We start from the raw sequence: 20,507 nt of genomic DNA, 5'->3' as shown, positions 1-20,507 counted from the left end.
AAATACTCAGATGACGCTGCAGTTGTTGGATGCATCAGAGATGGACAGAAAGCTGAGTACAGGGAGCTGGTGGACCGCTTTGTGGCATCATGTGGAAGAAATCATCTCAACCTAAATGTGAATGAAACAAAGGGGATGATTGTAGATTTTTGGAAAAACAGGAATATGCCAAACACTGATACCATCTTGGGAGAAGAGGTAGAGGTGGTGGAGGCGTAGAAATACCTTGGTGTTCATGTTCACCTGGGCAACAGATTGGACAGGAAACACAACTGCGAATCTGTCTACAGGAAGGGACACAACAGACTGTACCTCTCGAAGAAGGTAGATCCTTCAGTGTTTTGCAGCAAGAAGCTGCAGATCTTCACCAAACTCGGTTGAGGTGGTCCAAGTGGGGAATTTACATATAGTTTATGCTTGACGCATCCGCAAAGTCCAGGAGGACATATTACTTCAGTTTAACTTCCACTCCCCTCTGAGCGACCAAAGGTTTCCACTCCACACACGGGAAAATGTCTAACTACTCTGTCAAATCGCAGCAACCAATCAGGGACTGGTTGTTGTTGTGACACATGGTGAAGGAGTGCAGCGCAGAAAAAGCTTTTTTTGATCTAAATGGGAGACAGAAAAATAATTTTCAAAGTTGACATGGGATTAAGTAATTCCTCATCATGATCCTTGGGTAGTTGTGTTTTTAATTTCATGTTCCCGGATCATACTGTCTGTAATTATTCTCCCTCAGCAGTAAATCCCACTCACCTGTGTTGCAGGCAATTTCCGTTTATTCCCAGTTGTATTTAAGTTTCGGGTTTTGGTTCCTTCCTTGTCACATGGGCTGTTTTCCATCCCGGTTCCTAAGTTTGGTGTGATTCAGTGTTGTTCCATTAAAATATTATACTCTCCAGTATGCGCCTGCCAATGTCTTGCTGCCGCTTTGGTCCTTCACCACTAACCATGATGAACAACGGGACCAGGAAAAGGACCAGGCAGGCAACAGGTGTGGAAGTTATCACCTTGTATGAATACTTCCATCGGCAGGCACAGAAGAACATGCACCAGGCAGATGAGGTGGAAGAGCGTCGCCGTGTTGGGGCTCAAGGTTGGACATTCCTCTTCCTGGTACCGGTCCCCGGCGATACAACTCTCTTCCACCACCGGCAAGGCCAGAAGGTCCCAGCATTGCGGTCGCCGAAGGAGAGGAAACACTTCGCTGGCCAGGGCTGATGCCCCGTACGCTCTCCACCAAGGTCAGCTGCCGACACCTGCTCCCCGCTGTTCCTAGGTCCCGTCTAACTGCTCCTCGCTGTTTGTCTTTGTCGGCTTCTGCTCAAAGCAGCCTGATGGCACGACACCAACTCCGCGCTGCCTGACGGTGCATGCCTCCCCCTCACCTCAAGCTGCAGCCGCCTCGGGTCCCAAGTCCCGAGGTCTCCCAAGAGGATGTCCAGGTGTGCGTGCCTTGTGTTGCAGAACCCGAGGTCTGTGAGTTTGTTTGGGTGCTTGAGGCTCCTGTCTTGGCCCCAGAGGACCCCAGAATGACAGCTCCTAAGCTTCTTCTGGGGTTCATTATTTGATTCCTATTAGAGATTTTTGGTGGTCTCCATAGTTTCCCAGTGGCCCCCAGTTGATCCATAACAGCCTCAATTTAAGAGGAACGTGTAGCACATATACAAAGGTTTAGGTGACTATGTTACGATCAGAGACTGAGGACCCAGAATTCAAACCAGTCAAAGAGCGAACGATTAAAGACAGACGGGGTAATCGTCTGCATCTACGGCAGGAGCCTCTGGAAGCAGAGACAGCAGGTTAGTGACCACACCAACTATTGGGGATGGATAGGTTACAGAGGTAATGGTCACTAACCTTCTCACGGTCCGGGGACTGGTGGGAACAGCGAGTGCTAGCTCCGGCTGGTTGGTCGGCACGCAAACGATCCCCGATCTGATCAAGGAAGCCCTAGGGTGGGCTCTGGCTGGTACTCAGTGTTTAGGGCACAGGCAGAAGATCAGAACTGTGATAACGCTTACAAACAGGAGATCCAGGGGGAATTTCCAGAATCCGTAGTCCGAGGTGAGGTCCAATGTTAGAGCCAGGTGATCCAAGGTGCAGAGAGAATCCAGGGGGAAATCCAAGGCAGAGTCAGGGCACAGATCCATTTCTGGTTACAGACAGGCAATCCGATCAGACAGGGGTTAGGCAGGCTCAGAGAAACAGAAGGCAGAACAGGTCAGGAAACAGGCAGGCAGGAAGTCAGGAACGAACCGCTGGAATAAGTCTCACCAATGGCTCGAAATAATCTGGCACTAGTGTGTGTAATGATGATCAGACCAGCACTAGTGCCAAGACAGTCCTGACAGACTACATGAAAAGTCATAAGATTTGGGTAAATAAATTTACATTGGCAATATTTTTAGAGTTGTCAAATTTGACCTGAGCAGTATGTAAGGATTAAATATAATAAGATAAAAATGCTACTTTTCTATTTTTTTGCCTCGATGCAGTGCTGTACTTTATTTTCAATTTGTTCTATCTGTGAGAAGCATGCCCCCTGCTCTCTATGCCTGAGATGCGCTGCGTTTCCAGAGGAGCAGAGTGGGAAAAACAAGAGGAGAAAGCAGCAAGGATATTACAGCAACAGAGATGGGACTGAAGAAAATGAAAAGTAGAGAAGCAGGTACAAGATAAAGAGGATATAACAGAAAAAAAATGAGAAAAAAGGAACAAGAACATTAAAGAACCACAAAAAAAACTGACAAAAGAAATAGACTAAAGCAAAACAGAATGAATAAAATGAAAATGAGAGAAACATCAAGGAAATATAACACAAAGGGAGATAACTTTAATAAAAAGACAAGTGGAATGAATCAATAGGGGAGTTTAAGAGGTTTTAACGTGTGGACAAAAGAAGTCAGGAAACAAAAAAGAACAATAGAGATGAGAGATGACAAAGACCAGTATAAAGGAGAAGTGGAAAGGAAAAGAACGAAGAGAAATTACTAAAAAAAATAAAGAAAAAAGGGAAGAGGTTGACATCTGGCATGTGAGAAACCTCTGAGCTGGATCAGCTGACTGCCACCTGCTGGCACTAAGCAGAAAACCATTCAAGGCCCTTTTTTAATTACTCACTGTCATCCAGAACATCAGACAAAATTTAGAGACGAACAGCTGAAAGGGAAGGGAGGGGTGTTATACCTAACTATTCTAAGTAAATAAATGTAAAGTTTAGGTGTGTTCAAAAAATCTAATATTCCTTTAGACCCAAATGGCTTCTCTGACTCCATGAGTAGTTTGGGTCTTTACTGAGTCACAAGTAGACATGGGTCAGTGTGAGATTCTTAATGTATGATCTTCTTGAGTCAATACACCATATTAGTTATTGCTGTTTTGACAAATGTTCTAAAGCAAATGTATAACAGGATATTATTACTTTTGTCTAAAAAAAGAGAATAGTTGCTCCTACTGCTGCTAAAATATAACACATTCATCATCTAAAATGAGGCTAGCTTCTCAGTGTCTATGTAGCAGAAAATATTGTCTCTTTGGCTATTCAGCTCTTTATAGAACAACAAAAGTATAACAAGCTGGTTAATTATTCAGGCTGTCAGCTCACGCCTGTTTGCCAACTGTGATTTTAAGGACACGTTACCTCAACAAGGTCTACAGGCAGCGCTCCTTTGCTTCCCATCCCACAACTGTCTGGCTTTGTTTTACCCTCTGAAAATGTTTTTACACAGCCGAATGCGACTTTCGTTAATGTGAGGGAAAAGTTTAGTAGAGTTTTTACTTTAACAAGCTGACCGGCAGTGTGCAGCAATGATTGGGTGGGGGTCACCCTGCTTTACACTGCACTCTATTCAGACAGAGAAAACTTAAGGTCACTTTGGCACTTTCTTATAAATTTCCCTTAAAGGACTTTAAATATTAGACCAATATATTTTTTAGACCAATATTTCTAATAAAAGGGATGTCGGTCTTGTGCGGTAACACCTTCTACTGTTTCAGGCCAAGTTTATTATTGGCCCGACATATGAAGTTGAGCTCACTCATAAACAGTGAAGAAGCACTCACTGATTTTAGATCGGTAGTTTGAGAATACTTTTGGTTGTCTAGATGAAAAAAGAAACAGTGGCAAGCAGACAGAGCGCTTTCTCTGCATTCTTTATCCACAAAGTCATGGGTAATTGACTTTGGGGTTGCACCGTGAGCTCTAAGTTTCCAGTTTGTCATACTCGTAATTTTATCAGTTCCAAGTTGGAACCAAAGTAAACTCAGCGACAATATCGTAGCTGGCTAATCGTCAGCTGATAATAACACCAAAGCTGGCATTTTAGGGCCTCCTGGCTAAATGAAAGGAACATTCACTGTGTCCAAGGAATATGGATTGCAGTGTGTCCCTCTGTTTCAAAATCTAAAAGATTTGTACAGATTAAATTTGAACTGGATATTTTTACGCTGAACAGAAGTTGTTTTAAATACGGAAATTTATGAGTCCTTTAGTCTATTTTTGAAAACCCCCAAAAAAGGAGAATGATGCATTAGAATCACTTTAAGAAAAGAGAAAAAAACAAACACATATATCATATATGTACTAGGTCAACCTAAACTGTTTTCCTTTACACTCATTATTGATTATTGTGGTATGTGAAACCTTTGTTCTATTTGTGAAAACAAAGATGTTAGATTCTTTCCTTTCCGGTATGATCTTGTCTTGTGAGCGAGATCTTCTGTGAAATCGGGTCCTTCTCGTCAATACTGTGTGGAGAAGACAGCAACTTGGACTTTTTCTGTCTGGTGATGATTTGTTTCAAACTTACGTTACAGAGTTTTTTTCCCATCTAAGCAGAAATTTCAGCCCCAGCAGAATCCTGAAGGCTAAATTTGGGAGGTGTGTGCTTTATATTAACACTGTATGTGTGAGCATACATTAAGAGGTGATAAAGACAGGTTGAATTTTTTTTTTTTTTTTTTACTTAAGGCTCCCTGGACTCATTTGCTCCTTGAAGCAGCAGCAGTATAGAACTGTGTTCACATATGCCTCAATATATGCACAGTTGGTGCGGGTTCTCCTTTACTTGTCAGACTACCTTCAGTACATAAATGAAAGTACAATTGGATTTACTTTTCAAAACTCTCCTGCAGAATGGCATCTGATTGGAAGAAAAGCAGGTGTTTGAATTAAGCTCTTTGCTTCTTTGTGTGCAGCAGATCGTCAGAGTGAGAAGATGTGGACGCTTTATTAGAATTGGGGGGTTGGGTTGGGTTGGTGCTGCTGTCATGAATTTCTCCTCCTTTAAAGCTCTGAGAGACAGGGCAGAGAAAAGGAGAGGGGGAAGGGGTAACGATGGCAGTGCAGGAAGGTTTGCAGAGGTGGAGGTGGGGTGATGGAAAGATGCAGCAGCTTTCACTGGAGAGCCAGCTGGACGGTGTTTCTGAGTCTGCGTGTGTGGTGGGGGAGGAAAGTCACAGCCGATGGGGGTATATTTTATGTTTTATGGTTATGGAGGGATGCATAAATCACTGTTTCATTAAACAGCTTTAGCCTCAGAGAGCCACCCCCACCCTTTCCTCATTCTCCCAGCAGGACATCGCCCTTCTATCTCTCTCTCTTTCTCTCTCTTTCTCTCTCCAACCATCCTTCCTTTCTGTCTTTGATCTCCATCCCACATGTTTCCCAGTCTCCTCGGTCTACCCCTCCTTACCCTTCCCTCTTTTACCTGTTCACTCCAAGGTTCCTACACAGATTAAGAAAGTCTGAAAAAGTACAAAATTTGAATGAATGAGTTTTCAGGTCTGGCAATGAATCCATGGAAAACTAATAAATATGTCAAAAATGATTTTGGTTTATATTTCTAGTGTTTATCCATCCATCCATCCATCCATCCATCCATCCATCCATCATCTTGTTTTTGGAGGCTCCATATTCAAAGTCAAGGTTTCTATTAAAACTGATATACGCTGTAAATCTGAAACAGTTCATGGTTTTCAGAAACATGACTTATCTTGAGTAAGCATGGGTGTAAACATTGTTCAAAAGGCCTGAGAACTCTGGGAAGTTGATGTATCATGTTTCTAAGGGGTGCGCTTGCCCTTAACTTGGCTGCAGAATAGCTAGGATGCAGAGAGGTCAAAGGTCAGGGGATCTAGAAACCCAAGGTGTCAAGATAAAACAGGAAGATGATGAGCAACAAAGGATAAGCAACTCTTTATTTAAATAAATATGAAACAGTAACTGTGGCCTCCCAATCAGAGGAGACTACACACACAAACATCGTAGCTCCTGCTCTCTCTGTGGGGTCAGAATCCCAGGGTTAGGGTACAGATGCCACTCACATTTCCTTCAACATATAAAAACCAAATGACAAAACCATCCTAAGCATATAACAACACAATCTGTTAGGGCATTACTTTATGTAGTAGTACTACATATACCTTACATATACAAACATTAGTTTGATTTCAGTTCATGATAAGTAGATTAAAAAAAACAAGTTAAACCTTCAGATTAATTATTTCTTTCTTTTCAGTTTGACATCTATACACATACCTTGACATTACATATATAAAAGCTACAGTTTAATGCGGCATTGCTAGGATTATTCACAGGCTTTGCTCATACACTGGAGAGAAAAAGACAACACAGTGGTTTACAGTGACGCTCATAAAGAAGAGCTGCATGTAGTTTGAATCACACACAGACAGGAAGGTTTTGAAGTTTTTCCACACTTGTGAGAATATTCTTCTACATTCATCAGGACTCACGATTGTTGTGCTGTTTTTCTCCTTTGGATACGGAAACATTTCTAGCATTCTTGGTAAAAAAAATGAACGTCGCTTTCACTGAAGTAGCAAAATGTTCCACTGAAGCATGAAGAGAATCCAGCTTTTGATCTGAGTAGTGGAGGAAAACGCGTTATAAAAAACTGTTTAGATAGACTCACAAGTAAGTTAGTTATCTGTAGCCATGATGACACCTTCTAATTACGTGTTTGAAATAATACTAGATAATATTTTTTGGCTGATCAGAGTTTTCAGGAACATCTCTTTAGGAAACAATGATATTCTGTTTCCCTGGAGTATTAATCTGACTGGAGTATTAATCTGACTGGCGTATTAATCTGACTGGCGGTACATTACATAGAAGAGGAATGGGGACCATCACTAGAATAAAAATGCAACATAAGATAAAATTGCATAGAGTTTATTCTTCACCACATCTACCATTTAATTTTTTTTTTATCCTTCAATAAAAAATCACCTGCAAGGGAATTTATCTAAGTTTTGTGAGAGATAGTATCAGTCATTAAATATTACTGTACTGTTGTGATTAAAAAATAAAAAGGCAAATATTCTTTAACAGAATATGTGTAACAGTAAAGTGTTGAGTATTAAGTCCCTTCTAAAAGAGCCGCTGACACCAAAATAACAGAACAATTAGTCCAATGAAGGTTATAATAGAGAGGGTGCAAAATAAAGTGATTATTTGACGGCATTTTAGTTTATTTTCCAATCCATCTATATTACCAGCTTTAAGAATGGAAAAACACACACAATAAACAATAGATCACTGACGTCTTCAGGCTCTGTTGTCAATTGATCAGAAAACAAAAATCAAAAGACTAGAAATCTTAACAATTTCAGTTTAGGGCATTTAGTCATTCTTTGGTTTAAACAGTGTTTCGATCATGTTACAGAGCCTTACACAGAGGTGTGTGAGGTCTACACATCACTGTTAACAGGCCAGGTTTTTGTGATGTAAAAAGTGTCATAAACCTATGCAACCACGTTCTTGCAGCTTTTATTTTTTTGGTCATCTAACAAGTCTGTTTAACAACGGATTTGCACAGAACATATGTCACATAATCTTTGCAGAATGTTTGAAAAGTATTCATCATGGTCTAATTTTTTTAGATCACCAAAAACCGGTTTCCTCACAGGGTTTGCTCTGTTTTTGAAAACAAATGTATCGTTTGTTCCTAAGCTGGAAGCTCAAGAACCATTTAAACAGAAGAACCCAACAAGCCACTAAAGGTGCTGGTTTTTCCCTTCAGCTCATCTAAAGTGTGGGGAGCGAAGCGTTGTGACCGCTTCCCGGTGAACTCTGTCATCTTTAACCTTCAGCACTGGCTCATGTCAAAAGAGACAAGGGGAAACAAAATGGCAGCTGCCTGTCAGAGCTGGTGTTGTTTCATTAATATATAATGATCTACTGATAAGCTGACAGCTGCAGATGGTTATACACTTTGCTGACATCCAGCAAACTCTTTTACCATAGGGAGGTCAGGTCTACCTACACAAACACCCTAGAAATACTTGTTTTCATCAGAACTGGGGGTTGTTGAGAATATGATAACTAATTTGCAATCAGTCTGATTTATTGTCAGCAGACCCAAAAAGAAGAAAGAAACTGTCTCACCTTGTACAAGTTAAAAGCTAAAACCCTAGGAGCATAAACAGCAGCAGAACGAAAAAGTTTCACGTTTAGGTAAATATTTCACAGTTTAATTCACACTAAAATACTTTTGATTATTTGAAAATCTCGGATCATGTTCTAGTTTGATATTACTGTGGGTAAACTAGAGATGCACAAAGAATGGGCCCAGTTTTAGCTTAACTGGCCCTGAACCAAAACTCACGCCTCATATATAAGTGCTGTGAGAGAGTGAGAAAGAGCAAGACTTTCAGTTGATAACAGGAAGGTTGAAGGGATTATTATGGGATAGTTGCTTGATTTTATCTGTTGGACCTTTAAACCTTCCTGTGTCATGGCACAAGTTGGATTTGGAAATGTTGGCAGTGTTTTGGAAATAACAGCGTAAAGATAATGATCCATTCTGCTGGGAACATATATAGACTGCTTTTTTAGTAACCTTGCTAGCTGTTCTAATCAGTAAGATTAGATAGTAATGAAAGTACAATTTAGTAATTTAGTTTTCGATTAAAAAGTACTAGTAACACCCTGTTTTATAGCAGCCGCTCTCTTATACAGGAGCCCTGACTTTGCTTTTGCTTCTAATATAAATAATTGATGTTCACAGCAGTAGGGCTGGAAAAAAAAAATTGTTGGAACGCGTTCTGATATTATGGTTGTTAAAGTGAAATCAGCTTCAATCAGTCAGCACTACCTTCAGAACCCAAACCTTTAATGGGCCCTGATAAAGAATAGCCATTGTCAGGAGTGATTGAATGAACACTTATTTATGCCGTTACACAAACAATCTGGTATTGAGCAATATACTCTGTGTTTGAGAGAAAAACTGTATTTGTATAACTCTTTCCCTTATAAAAGATCTAACCTAGGACTTTAGAAAGTAACGGGGGGAGGGGGACAGTCAAGCAGCAGAATCCTGATGCTAAACCAGTGACTGTACAATTAAGGTGGATGTAGTCACCATCTTGTGAAGCAACACTCAGAAGCCTCAAGGTCAGAATATGACCAATACGATCTTGGCTATGAACTTGAAGGTGTTATGGTATGGATCATTTATTGAGTTGTGTGATTTAAGAATTTATTTCTGTCATGCAAGGACAAAATATTTATGAACACAGAAACAGTATATATACTGTAAGGTAGACCATTTAAAGAAATCTGTGCATTTATTTGAGCTTGGTTTTATGTTTCTCCCCTGGGAGGTTGATCTCTTGACACTTCTATTCAGAAACTGGACTCCGATCGGCATCCTTCCTGAATCAGCCAGACCAACTGGCTCAGTGCAGAACACACTGGCTTAGAATAACAGGGTGAGTGTGACAACGTTTTTACACCACTATAGCTTCACATAATGCTTCATAGACGAAAGAGTGAAGAAAGAACATGTTTGGTGCAGAAGACAGATGCTGGAAGCGTCTCCAGGTAACACGTCCGATTTTGCTCACAGCACGTTTGACTGTTTATTCATTTCATCAAATAATGTTAGACAGATGTCAGGAATTAAATTTCAGCGTTACACAAAGTCATCTGCACCTTTTTAAGACGTGTAAAATCTCACAAATTCCACTGCTGATTAGCACATTCACTCACATCTTGAAGGATAACAAGCTGGACACTTGATGGTACAGCCACGCTGCAGATAAATTGTGCAGAGGATACAGAAGAGACTGGTAAACGACCAAAGTTTCCTTGACACCTGTGATACAAACCAATCTAATCAAGTCTGCGTTTGCTGAATGGAGAGCAGGACTTTATCTCTCACACATACATGTATTACTAATGTGTGACATAGGGAGTTAGAACACAGGTTCTGCTACTGCAGGCGAGGAAGAGGAGCATGAGGATGAGGTTGACTTGTTGATGAGGAAATGTCTTATGTTACAAAATTGCCTCTGTGTGCAAATACATGAAAAAAAACAAACACACAAAATGTACCTCTGGAGCTGGGTTTTGATATTGGATTTCAAACTGTGTGCATCTACATGTGGGTGTGTGTGCACCTTCCCTTCCACAGTACTACACACACTCCTTGCAGCCACATTCCACAGGCTTTTCCACATCCTGCGTAAACGAGGTCCCATCGTCACATTCGAAGGTAAGCCGCCGCCGCCGGACCCTCAGAGGGGAGCAGCAGGAGGTGGCAGCGACCCCCCGCTCGGTTTCAGCTTGGCAGTTCCCCTTACACTCAACCCAGGAGAAAGGTTTTGATGTCTGGCAGAAAGCAGAGCCACGCTGCAGCCGGTGGTAGTCTCTGACTGGCTCACCTCTACATGGGGTCTCTGCAGGTGGAAGCACATCATTATCGTTAAGAAAAGCACAAAATGTCTTTTAAAACACAGAATTATTTTTTTCCTTAAGAGACGCAAAAAATTATAAACAGAGTGGTCACTGAAAATACTAAATGTTTGGCATATTTTAAATAAATACATGAACAGAAGAATCAGCAATTGTCACGCCATTTCCTGATCATTTTGCAGTCTTAAATGGCTGTAAATATTGGGAAGTGAAACATGTTCTTTGAAAAATCAAGTTCTGTAAAGAAAGTTGTCTCGTGGGCCCCCGCCGTGTATAGTGTGTGTTTACTGGGATCAAAGGAGAAGAATTCAGTGTTCAACAGTGTCACAGTAGGTGAGTCTTAAAAACCCCTCTGGAGATCAATGTTCAGTGCTCTTCCAGGGATTCAAGGTGGCTGAATGAATAGCTGGATTATTCATGAAGTATGAGTTGAAGGCCTCCAAGCATTCCATTGGCAGAAGTAAGTGAATGTTCCTCAGGGTAGACAGAGCATCTGCATTGTGTAGAGTAAAATGATGTAGTCTTAGATGTCAGAGGAGTAGGAAACCGATTGATGGATCATCATTTACCCAAGACACTGTATATTCATATGCCAAATAGAACTTAAGGGTATATAGCCACGTCAGCGTGACAGGTGGGTGTCTACTGTGGGAAATGTAGGCATTTGTCACAACAGATAGCCCATAAGTGCACTTGACTATAAAGTTTAAAATGTCCGTGAAGAGTCAGTGTGGTGCCCAGTACAACCAGGTGTACAGCTGCCTTTAATGTTTCTCCTAGGCTAGTCATCACTCCTTTAGTTTCAGCTCAGAGTCACCTGTGTTCACACCCAGGTAAACTCTCTCTCCCGCCAGGAGAGAGAGCGCTCAGAGTCACTACATATTTTTACCTGCCTTGGTATAAAGTTGCTGAGGATGGCTACACAGAAAGTCTCACGCAGTCAGGAGCACTGAGCATCTAGCTGTCTGTTCTGATGGGGGAACATGGAGTTGTTAATGCTTAAATGACCAAGAATTATCCCAGACAGAATTAGTATCGCTTGCGTCGAATTCAACGGGATAAATGCGTTCTTTTTTCTGTTGTGTTACAACTGAAAAAGGACGCATTTGTTTATTTCATGTGGTGTCCCCATTACTTCAATATACTGAGAATGTTTGCCTCAAAAACATATGAGGATGATCACATCTGTTTAAACTGGATTATTATGAGCATTGACGCTCAATGCAACACGTTTTCAACCTCTGCCGGATAGTGTGCAACCATTTAGGCAAGGCAAATTTATTTGTATAGCCCATTTCAGTGCAAGGACATGCAACTAAAAGCAAATATTATTCTAGTGTTGGTTAGCCTTGCTAGCTCAGTGAAGGATTGATGTGAATCTTTTCTGTTCAATAAATTAATAATATTTGTAAACCTTTATTTGTAATTTCAAGTATAAAAATGTAATTATATTTAGCTTATATAAAATTGATTTTCTAGTGTGTTGGGTTATGCTAATTTATCTGTTTAATTTAAAATTGACCCAAGTCAGGTTGTATGCATCACAATTTTTTTTTTGCTGCTTATAGGTGTTGAGTTTTTGTGCCCCACTTAATTTATCAAGTCAGAGACGCCACTGGTAATCAAATTAAAATTGAATAAAGTTAAGCTCAAAAAAAAAGCTTCAGAATTGAAATATATTTTCATTCAATCAAGAAGTAGGAAGGAAGAAAGGCAGGTTGCCAAGATATTTGAGACTTTTACAGGCACCAACGAACATTACTTACTATCTGAAAGGTATATTTCAGATATCAAAATCAATTATGACTAGTGTTGAAGAAAATAAATATTTTAGTTGTTATATTAATCAGGTATTCGTATGGAAGAACTGAGGAATGCATGGTTTTTGACTGTCTTCCCCTTTGAGGTTAAGATAAACAGACGCACATGGAAAGTGATGCACGGGCCGTGGAATTTCGATCGATTTGAGGAAAATTATTGGGAAAAATAGAAAAGAAACACCCTAGATTTGAAAATCAGTATGGCAATAAGGATTTTGTCTGTTAGGTTTCTGTTTTTTTTTTGTTTGTTTGTTTGGATTTACTTGTAGTTCTACTCAGCTTCATTGATGTTTATTGTTCTCTCTTTCTCTAACATTCTGCAATCCAGCTCATTCAGTTCACCAATGTCAGCTCAATATCATTCATGTCATGCAGCAGTTTTCTCCAGTAATTAGGCTCCTGTTTGTCGTTGTCTCGTTGCTGGAATGTTTTGTTTCTGTTAAAGCCTTGCCTGCCCAGGTCTGTCTGTTTTTACCCATGCTCTCTGACTCATTCTCCTCATCTCTGCCCTGTTAAGTTTTTGTCTTTATTTCCTTAAATCTTTTCAACTCACAGTGCTGCTACTGTCTGCCGGCCTGCATTTGGGGTCCTACTCCACAATCCAAAGCTGACATTTACGTAAAGAATACTCTAAAGCAGTGGTCCCCAATCCTGGTCCTCGAGGGCCGGTGTCCCTGCAGGTTTTACATGTGTCCCTGATCCAACACACCTGACTTACTTCCCCGGTGTGCTGTCAAGTTCTCCAGAGTCCTCCTAATGACCTCATTATTTGACTCAGGTGTGTTGAAGCAGAGTAACAAATAAAAGTTGCAGGACACCGGCCCTCGAGGACCAGGATTGGGGACCACTGCTCTAAAGGGTAACTCACCCCCAAAATCAACTCTTTTTTTTTTGCCAATAAACTGGTAACATGGTTGTCTTATTGTACTGTCTTCATATTCTGGTCATTATTTAGACTAATCAGTGCATATTTGTTACAATCCTGCTTTTGTGTCTAAAATCGTCAGTGTGGCGCCCTCCTATGGTTAAACAGTTGTCTTGCATTTAATTTGAATCTGTAATGCTATTGGGTCAGAGGTTTTTGTGCCCTGCCTATGTCACCTGGTCAGTAGCACTGCCTCTGTGTGCTATAAAAGCAGCTGTGTCTTTAGCACTTTTCGAGCGAACACTGTTGCACTTTTCAGACCGTCTAGCGCCATTTTTTTCTTAAAGAAGCGTCCAGCAACAACTCTAATGACTTATGTTATTGCAGAATTTACGTAAAAGCAATTGTTTTGCACTTACTGTCTTGAGACAGCAGCAATGTTGCTGTGAGCCCCTTCCCATTCCCTCAGCACTGTCTTAAAGGCAGACAGCTGCTGCCTGGTCCTGAAACCCGCCTTCAGTCAGACCAAGGAGAGCAGAGTGACTCTACAGGTAAATTACTCTTGCATTCACAAAGCTGTTGGTGATCCCGTCCTGGATTACCAAGCGGGAAATATGTCATGATTTAAGTTTCTGTTTTGGACTTTTCTGGAATGATTATTCCCCTCCATGCTCCACTCCTGTCAGCCATCAGCCACCAGTCACTATCCAGTCTGTTCAGTAACCTCCCAGTCACCACTCAGCTCCACCTGCTGCTGGAAGCAATTAGTCTCACCTGTCCAATATTTACATGCTCCATCCCAACCCCTCCAGAATGTCTCGCCTTGTCCCGCTGCTAGGAAGTATTGTTCCCCAGTGTTTTCTCGTCACTCTGCCTGTTGTCCCTTGGACCTGCTCTCGCGCTGCTCTCTCTAGTTTGTTTAATAGTGTTAGTGTGCACCACCTGGTTAAGGTCTCTCCTGGAGTCTTTGTGTTTCACTCTGCCTCACTGGGAAATCATCTGCAGCTTCTGGTCAAGTCTGCACTAGCATCCAGCTACTGTTCAAGTCTGGTTCTGACTACATCACCTGGTCAGCCTGCTTCTGTCTGTTCCTGCCCTGATCAGTCATTCCTACTTGCCTGCCTTAAATGTACACCTTCTTTCTTTTAAAATATTTTTTTAAAGCAACCTCTGGGTCAGTATAATCAAGCTTCATCATATATCAGAGATCTGATTACCCCGTATGTTCCTAACAGAGCACTTCGCTCTCAGACTGCAGGTCTGCTGGTGGTTCCTAGAGTCTCTAAAAGTAGAATGGGAGGCAGATCCTTTAGCTATCAGGCTCCTCTCCTGTGGAACCAACTCCCAGTTTTGGTCCGTGTCTACTTTTAAGACTAATCTTAAAACTTTCCTTTTTGACAAAGCTCGAGCTTCAAGCTATTACCATTTAATGTAGAACAGATTACTGGATCAATGTGTGCTTCTGTGCTTTTTTGTCTCTCTTGTTGTGTCTCTGCTCTGTCTTCTGTAACCCCCAGTCAGTTGAGGCAGATGACCGTTCATACTGAGCCTGGTTCTGCTGGAGGTTTTCCTTCCCGTTAATGGGGAGTTTTTCTTTCCACTGTCGCCACATGCTTGCACAGTATGAGGGATTACTGCAAAGCCATGGACAATGCAGACGACTCTCCCTGTGGCTCTACGGTTCCCCAGGAGTGAATGCTGCTTGTCGGGTTGATGCAATCAACTGGTTTCCTTATATAGGACATTTTTGACCAATCTGTAGATTATACATGTTGAGGGGCTCCACAAAGACTCCCTCCCTCCCTCAACCTCCGGTGACCAAGGGTTGACACATGCTTGGGAGGACCACCAGTGTCACTAAACACATTTTTCTAATTTGTCTAAGAACAAGTTTATGCTTTTATGTGGGGGTGAGTTACACTTCAAAGAAGATCAAAGATCTTTAAATCTTAGATGGTAAATGGACTGAACTTATACAGCACTTTTCCAGTCATGCTGACCACCCAAAGCGCTGTACACTACAGCCACATTCACCCAGTCGCTCTCACTGATGCGGTAGGCAACTTAGGGTTAAGTGCCTTGCCCAGGGGCACATCGGCAGGGGGAAGCTGGAATCAAACCCACAACCCTCAGATTGCCAGACGACTACTCAACCCACTAAGCCACAGTCGCCCTCAATGGCCCTAGATGGACTATTTGTTTTGTTGGAGTGGCTTTTCCACAGCAGATATTTTCATGTCCGTCGTAGAAGATTTTCTGAGAGGAGGTGCTTTTGGAGTATGACTATCTACAGTCTACCTTGCTAAATTGTTCACACCCCTTCACATTATATTCTGTTACAGCTACCAACTTCAGTGTGCTAACCTCAAAATTATGTTATAAACACAAATAAATACATAGAGGTAGTACATAATTGTAAGTAAAGAAAAATGGGGACTTAAAAATTTTTTCTATAATAAGTGTCACCTGCATTTGTATTCAGTCTCCTTTACCCTTATAACTATAAATAAAATTCTGCATCATGAATTGCCTTAATTACAGTATAAATACATTTCTGCATTTCAGATCAGCTGCAATACCCCACCTCCATGGTTAAACATGCAGGGGCAGCATCATTCTGAGGGGATGCTTCTCTTCAGCAGGGACTATTCTTAGATAATGGAAGATGGCTGGGGCTAAATACAATCTGATTTAGCTTGAGCGATTTTGTAAGGAAGAATTGGCAAAACATTTCTCTGAATGGTGCAAACAGGTAGAAAAATTGTGATTTGGGTTATGAATACTTGCCCTGTATGTGCAATAATTAGAAAGCATTCAGAAACAAATTATTGTGAACTGTTTTTTTTTGTTTTGAAGAACACACACACACCCCACCCGCACCTCAAACTGTGTTTGCAATTGCATCTTGGTAATGACCCAGAACTTGGTCTCACCTATATTGCAGCTGTCTCCGGTATAGCCCTGCTCGCAGATGCAGCTCTCTCCATCCTCTGTCTTTTTACACTGACCATGTTGACACTGCAGCCTCTGGCATAGACCTACTGGCTCCTCCTGGAGGTTACACAGTGCTCCTCTATATCCCTTTTCGCATTCACAGCGATAGGTTTGAGCATCCAAAACCATGCACTCACCCTTCACACACCTGGAAGCGAATGAAGATAAGTGGATCAGTGGTAGATTCATATCATGAACTGGAAACTTTTTAAAACTGCATTGATTTACATGATTATGTTGAAATCTGAAAAAGGATAAATGTAGTAAGTTACTGATCTGAAATATTATCTTAATGCCAAAATAACCCACACTTACTTGTTGCCCTCACATGGGTTGATACCATTTGCCATGGTGACAACATCCATTCTACTAAGGCCCACAGTGATTGGCTGGTCACAGTGTTGTCCTGTCCAACCTGGGTGGCAGTGACACTGGGGGCCCTGTGAGACAAGGCTAATTCACTTCATCCATTATTTGAAAAAAGCTTTAATCTAACATGTAGTTTATTATGGTGCTACTGTTTATGAGGAATTCCACCACTTTAGTGTAAGTTGCTACCTGTGCACTGTTGGGTTGGCATATGCCATGCAGGCAGTAAAGTCTGCGGCAGGGTTGACAGCCAGGTACCACCCCCGGCTTCATTTGGCTGCGGGTAAAATCTTGCAGCTCATGGTTTATGTAGAGCTTCCTGATGCATCCATGGAAACTGGACGTGTTGAGGGTCTGGGAGGAGAGTCCTCGAGAAGTTGGTATGATCTCCTCTGGCATACCTGGGGAGAAACACCAAAGAAGCTATACTTGTGAACCTGTAATGGCTTTAACATAAGCGTTTGTCTGAGCTAGGGTATGAAACCGCCCTCCCACTCCTACCTCCTACATACAGAGGTGTCTCTCCAGTCACCAGTTGGCCGCGGCCCTGACTGTCCAGAGTTGTTGGCTCTCCTCCATCCACAGACAAGTTCACCATTTGATTAAAGGTCACCAGCTCAACCGTATGGAAAAGCCCATCATTTACTGTCTCAGCACTACAGAGAGGAGTAAACATTTTTTTCAGTGAGAATCATAGAAATTATATCATCCAAATGAATAAGACTTATGTTGTTTACAGTAAGATTTCAGATTCTTTTTATGGCCCTTTTGATTGATTGATTGATTGATTGATTGATTGATGTCATTTTTCTAAGTCTAGGTCATCCTGCAGCCCCCTTGAGATGGAAATCCCAAAAATTGAAGATGGCAAAAAAGCTTTATTTATTCATCAAAGATGGAGAAGACATCAAGCTACAGATATTTTAGAGCCAGAACCCGCCCGCGGGCCGTATTATCATTGTTCAACCACAAAAAAAAAATAAAATAAATAAAATAAAATCACCAGTGTCCTGTCTGGCAATGTGGCAATTAGAATTGTTGTCTTAATGCCAAAAAGAGCTCATCAGATTTGACTTTCACAAGTGGAGCAGTACTGTTTTTGCCATAGTGCTCCGCTTGATTTATGAATGTGAATAGTTTTATTATGATTCATGTGGGGATTATCTCAAATGATATGGACACTACAATGGGAAAGTAGGAGAGGAAAGGAACAACAAGAAGAAAAAAGAAAAGGTGAAAGAAAGAGGAGATAAAAGGAAGCGAATGATAAAACAATTATTGTAAAAAACATGTACTTCGTTTAATTGAAAATCTGCAGTTCCTATATTGTCCACGAGGGGCGATGTGTTTTAATCAGCAGATGGTAGCACTGAGCTTCCATGTGGAAAATTGATTTTAAATCATTTCTTAATTTTTATGTGTTTGATGTATTTTGTCATGCAGGACAGTGTTTTTAAGTTCCAAAAAATGTGAATAAATGTTTTTCAACATTGTACAATCACTGTGATCAGTTCTTATGCATAATGCACAAGTAAATGTTTAACTGAGTAAAGGTATTGTCGAAATTGCACATACTTTTCTTAAAACTGCTGAGGTTATTCATAATATATTGTGTAAAAGTGAAAGTCATTTAATATAAAAATCAACAACAGGTCCACTTTTATTAGTTCTATTTATTTTTTCAATGAGTTTACTCGTGTGGCCCTCTTGAGATCAGATTAAGCTGAATGCGGCCCCTAAACCAAAATGAGTTTGACACCCCTGTTTTAGAGGATGTACATAGGCCTAGCAAATTTGATAATTAAACAATTGTGTTTAATTGTGTAATATAATAATAATAAAACCTTTGATTTTTATAGCACTTGTCTAGATACTCAAAGATGCTGGTGAAGATTCTCAGTCATCCAGGTCATGATCATTCCAAAAAAAACAACTGGACTTCTATTCTGTTTCTATTTCGCTTCCCATCCAGGAAGCTTTCTCAGTTCAAAATGTCTGGAGTAGTGTGGAGTTCCAAGCATTATAGACCTGCTGGTGAGGCAACGTTAGCGCATAGATTCAGGAAATGTCTTCAACATGATGGTAACCTGAACAACAGGACTAATTTCACTCCGTGCTAAATCTGTATCCTACTGGACCTTTGTCTTTCCACAACCTACTTAAAGTTCAGTGTCACCGATTGTGGCCAATCTTTACATGGAAAAAATGGAAAAGAGAGCCTTGGACTCTTCCAGAGGAACACCACCAGGCCACTGGTTCAGATTTGTGGACGACACGTGGCTCAGAATCCAGGCAAGAGAAATAGAAACTTTCACCAGACACATCAACTCAGTGGACAACAACATCACGTTTACCAGGAGGGATGCCAACGACAACAAGCTACCTTTTCTAAACTGCTTGGTGAGCAGATGGAAGTCCCAACATTGAAGTCTACAGAAGACCTACTCCTATAGACCAATATCTTCTTTTTGATGATTCTCACCACCCACTGGAACACAACCTTTCTGTCGTCAGAACCTTACACCATCGAGCTGAACATGTCCCCACTAGGACAGACATGAAGAACAAGGAACAGAAACACGTCAACGATACTCTCCAAACCTGCGGATACCCTAACTGGGCTTTTGTCAAATCAGCAAGGAAATCCAAAAGACACGTTGCAGAACATAACATGGAGAAGAACAAGCACAAAAACATATGTTGCTGGAGTCTCTAAATAACTCAGGAGGATTTTCTCTAAACACAAGATCCTAGTTCATTTCAAACCCAACAGGACCCTCAGACAGAGGCTGGTCCATCCTAAGGACAAAACCCCCAAGCCTAATGTGGTTCAGTGCAGTGAGGAATGTTCTGATCTCTATATTGGAGAAACCAAACAACCTCTGCACAGATGCATGGCTCAACACAGGAGAGCTACCTCCTCAGGACAAGACTCAGCTGTCCACCTGCGCCTCAAGGACAAAGAACACTGTGTTGAGGACCAAATTGTTCACATTTTGGACAGAGAAGACAGATGGTTTGAGAGAGGGGTGAAGGCAGCCATTTATGTAAAGCGAGAAAAAAAAAACTTAAATAGAGGAGGAGGGCTCAGGTTTCACCTTTGAAAAACTTACAACACAGCTATATGTTTGATTCCTGCCATGTATCACCCCAATTCACACCTTCATGCATGTGACCACAACATTTCTCCTTTGAGTCAGGCAAACGATAAACCTAGTGACTCTAGTGACTCTCCATTGTTGGGGCGATCGGTTCCAGGTGAGTCTACATGTGAATCTAAGCTCCAATGAAGCCTCACCAGCAGGTCTATAAAGCTTTAAAACTCCACACTACTCCAGACATTTTGAATTGTGAAAGCTTCCTGGATGGGAAGTGAAATGTCTTCAGCTTCACAATAGAAGTCCAGTTGTTTTATTTTTTAACCTTTTTGGAATACTCAAAGATGCTTTGCAGAGGTGTAGCATTAAAAACCAAAATAGAACAGAATTAATGAAAACAAAAAATCTCATTGATGAAAAGGTTCCAGAAAGAAAGGCTGCATCGTTACACTTCCTGAGCCCCTTTGCCCTTGTCAGTGTAACCAGACAGGCTCTGTTTATACTGAAAAATAAAATGGGTACCACTGTTTGCTCTTTACAGTACAAATCTAGTACAGCCAGAATTAAAGCTGGCCTGAAGCAGAGTGGAAATTCTCGAAAGTAAAACAATATTGGGAACAAAGGCTATTTGAATTCTG

The 20,507-nt window shown here is 41.1% G+C and overlaps 1 protein-coding gene across 3 annotated transcripts in view; it reads right to left on the bottom strand.

The window, feature by feature from the left end:
- Window positions 1–6,190: 6,190 nt before the first annotated feature.
- Window positions 6,191–20,507, bottom strand: part of slit1b (slit homolog 1b (Drosophila)) — a 101,773-nt gene continuing 87,456 nt past the window's right edge. For all 3 annotated transcript variants that reach the window (XM_036136738.1, XM_036136739.1, XM_036136740.1), the window contains exons 34-38: window positions 17,273–17,427; window positions 16,961–17,172; window positions 16,718–16,842; window positions 16,342–16,550; window positions 6,191–10,707 (exon numbers count right to left, since the gene is read on the bottom strand). In XM_036136738.1, coding sequence (XP_035992631.1) covers window positions 10,445–10,707; window positions 16,342–16,550; window positions 16,718–16,842; window positions 16,961–17,172; window positions 17,273–17,427 — 964 coding nt within the window. In that variant the 3' untranslated portion in view covers window positions 6,191–10,444. The remainder of the gene's footprint in view (window positions 10,708–16,341; window positions 16,551–16,717; window positions 16,843–16,960; window positions 17,173–17,272; window positions 17,428–20,507) is intronic.

This window comes from Fundulus heteroclitus, chromosome 5, assembly GCF_011125445.2.
Source record: "Fundulus heteroclitus isolate FHET01 chromosome 5, MU-UCD_Fhet_4.1, whole genome shotgun sequence".
NCBI classification, from domain to species: domain Eukaryota; kingdom Metazoa; phylum Chordata; class Actinopteri; order Cyprinodontiformes; family Fundulidae; genus Fundulus; species Fundulus heteroclitus.
The sequence above is the reverse complement of the archived record's forward strand: the minus strand, read 5'-3'. Positions and strand labels throughout refer to the sequence as shown.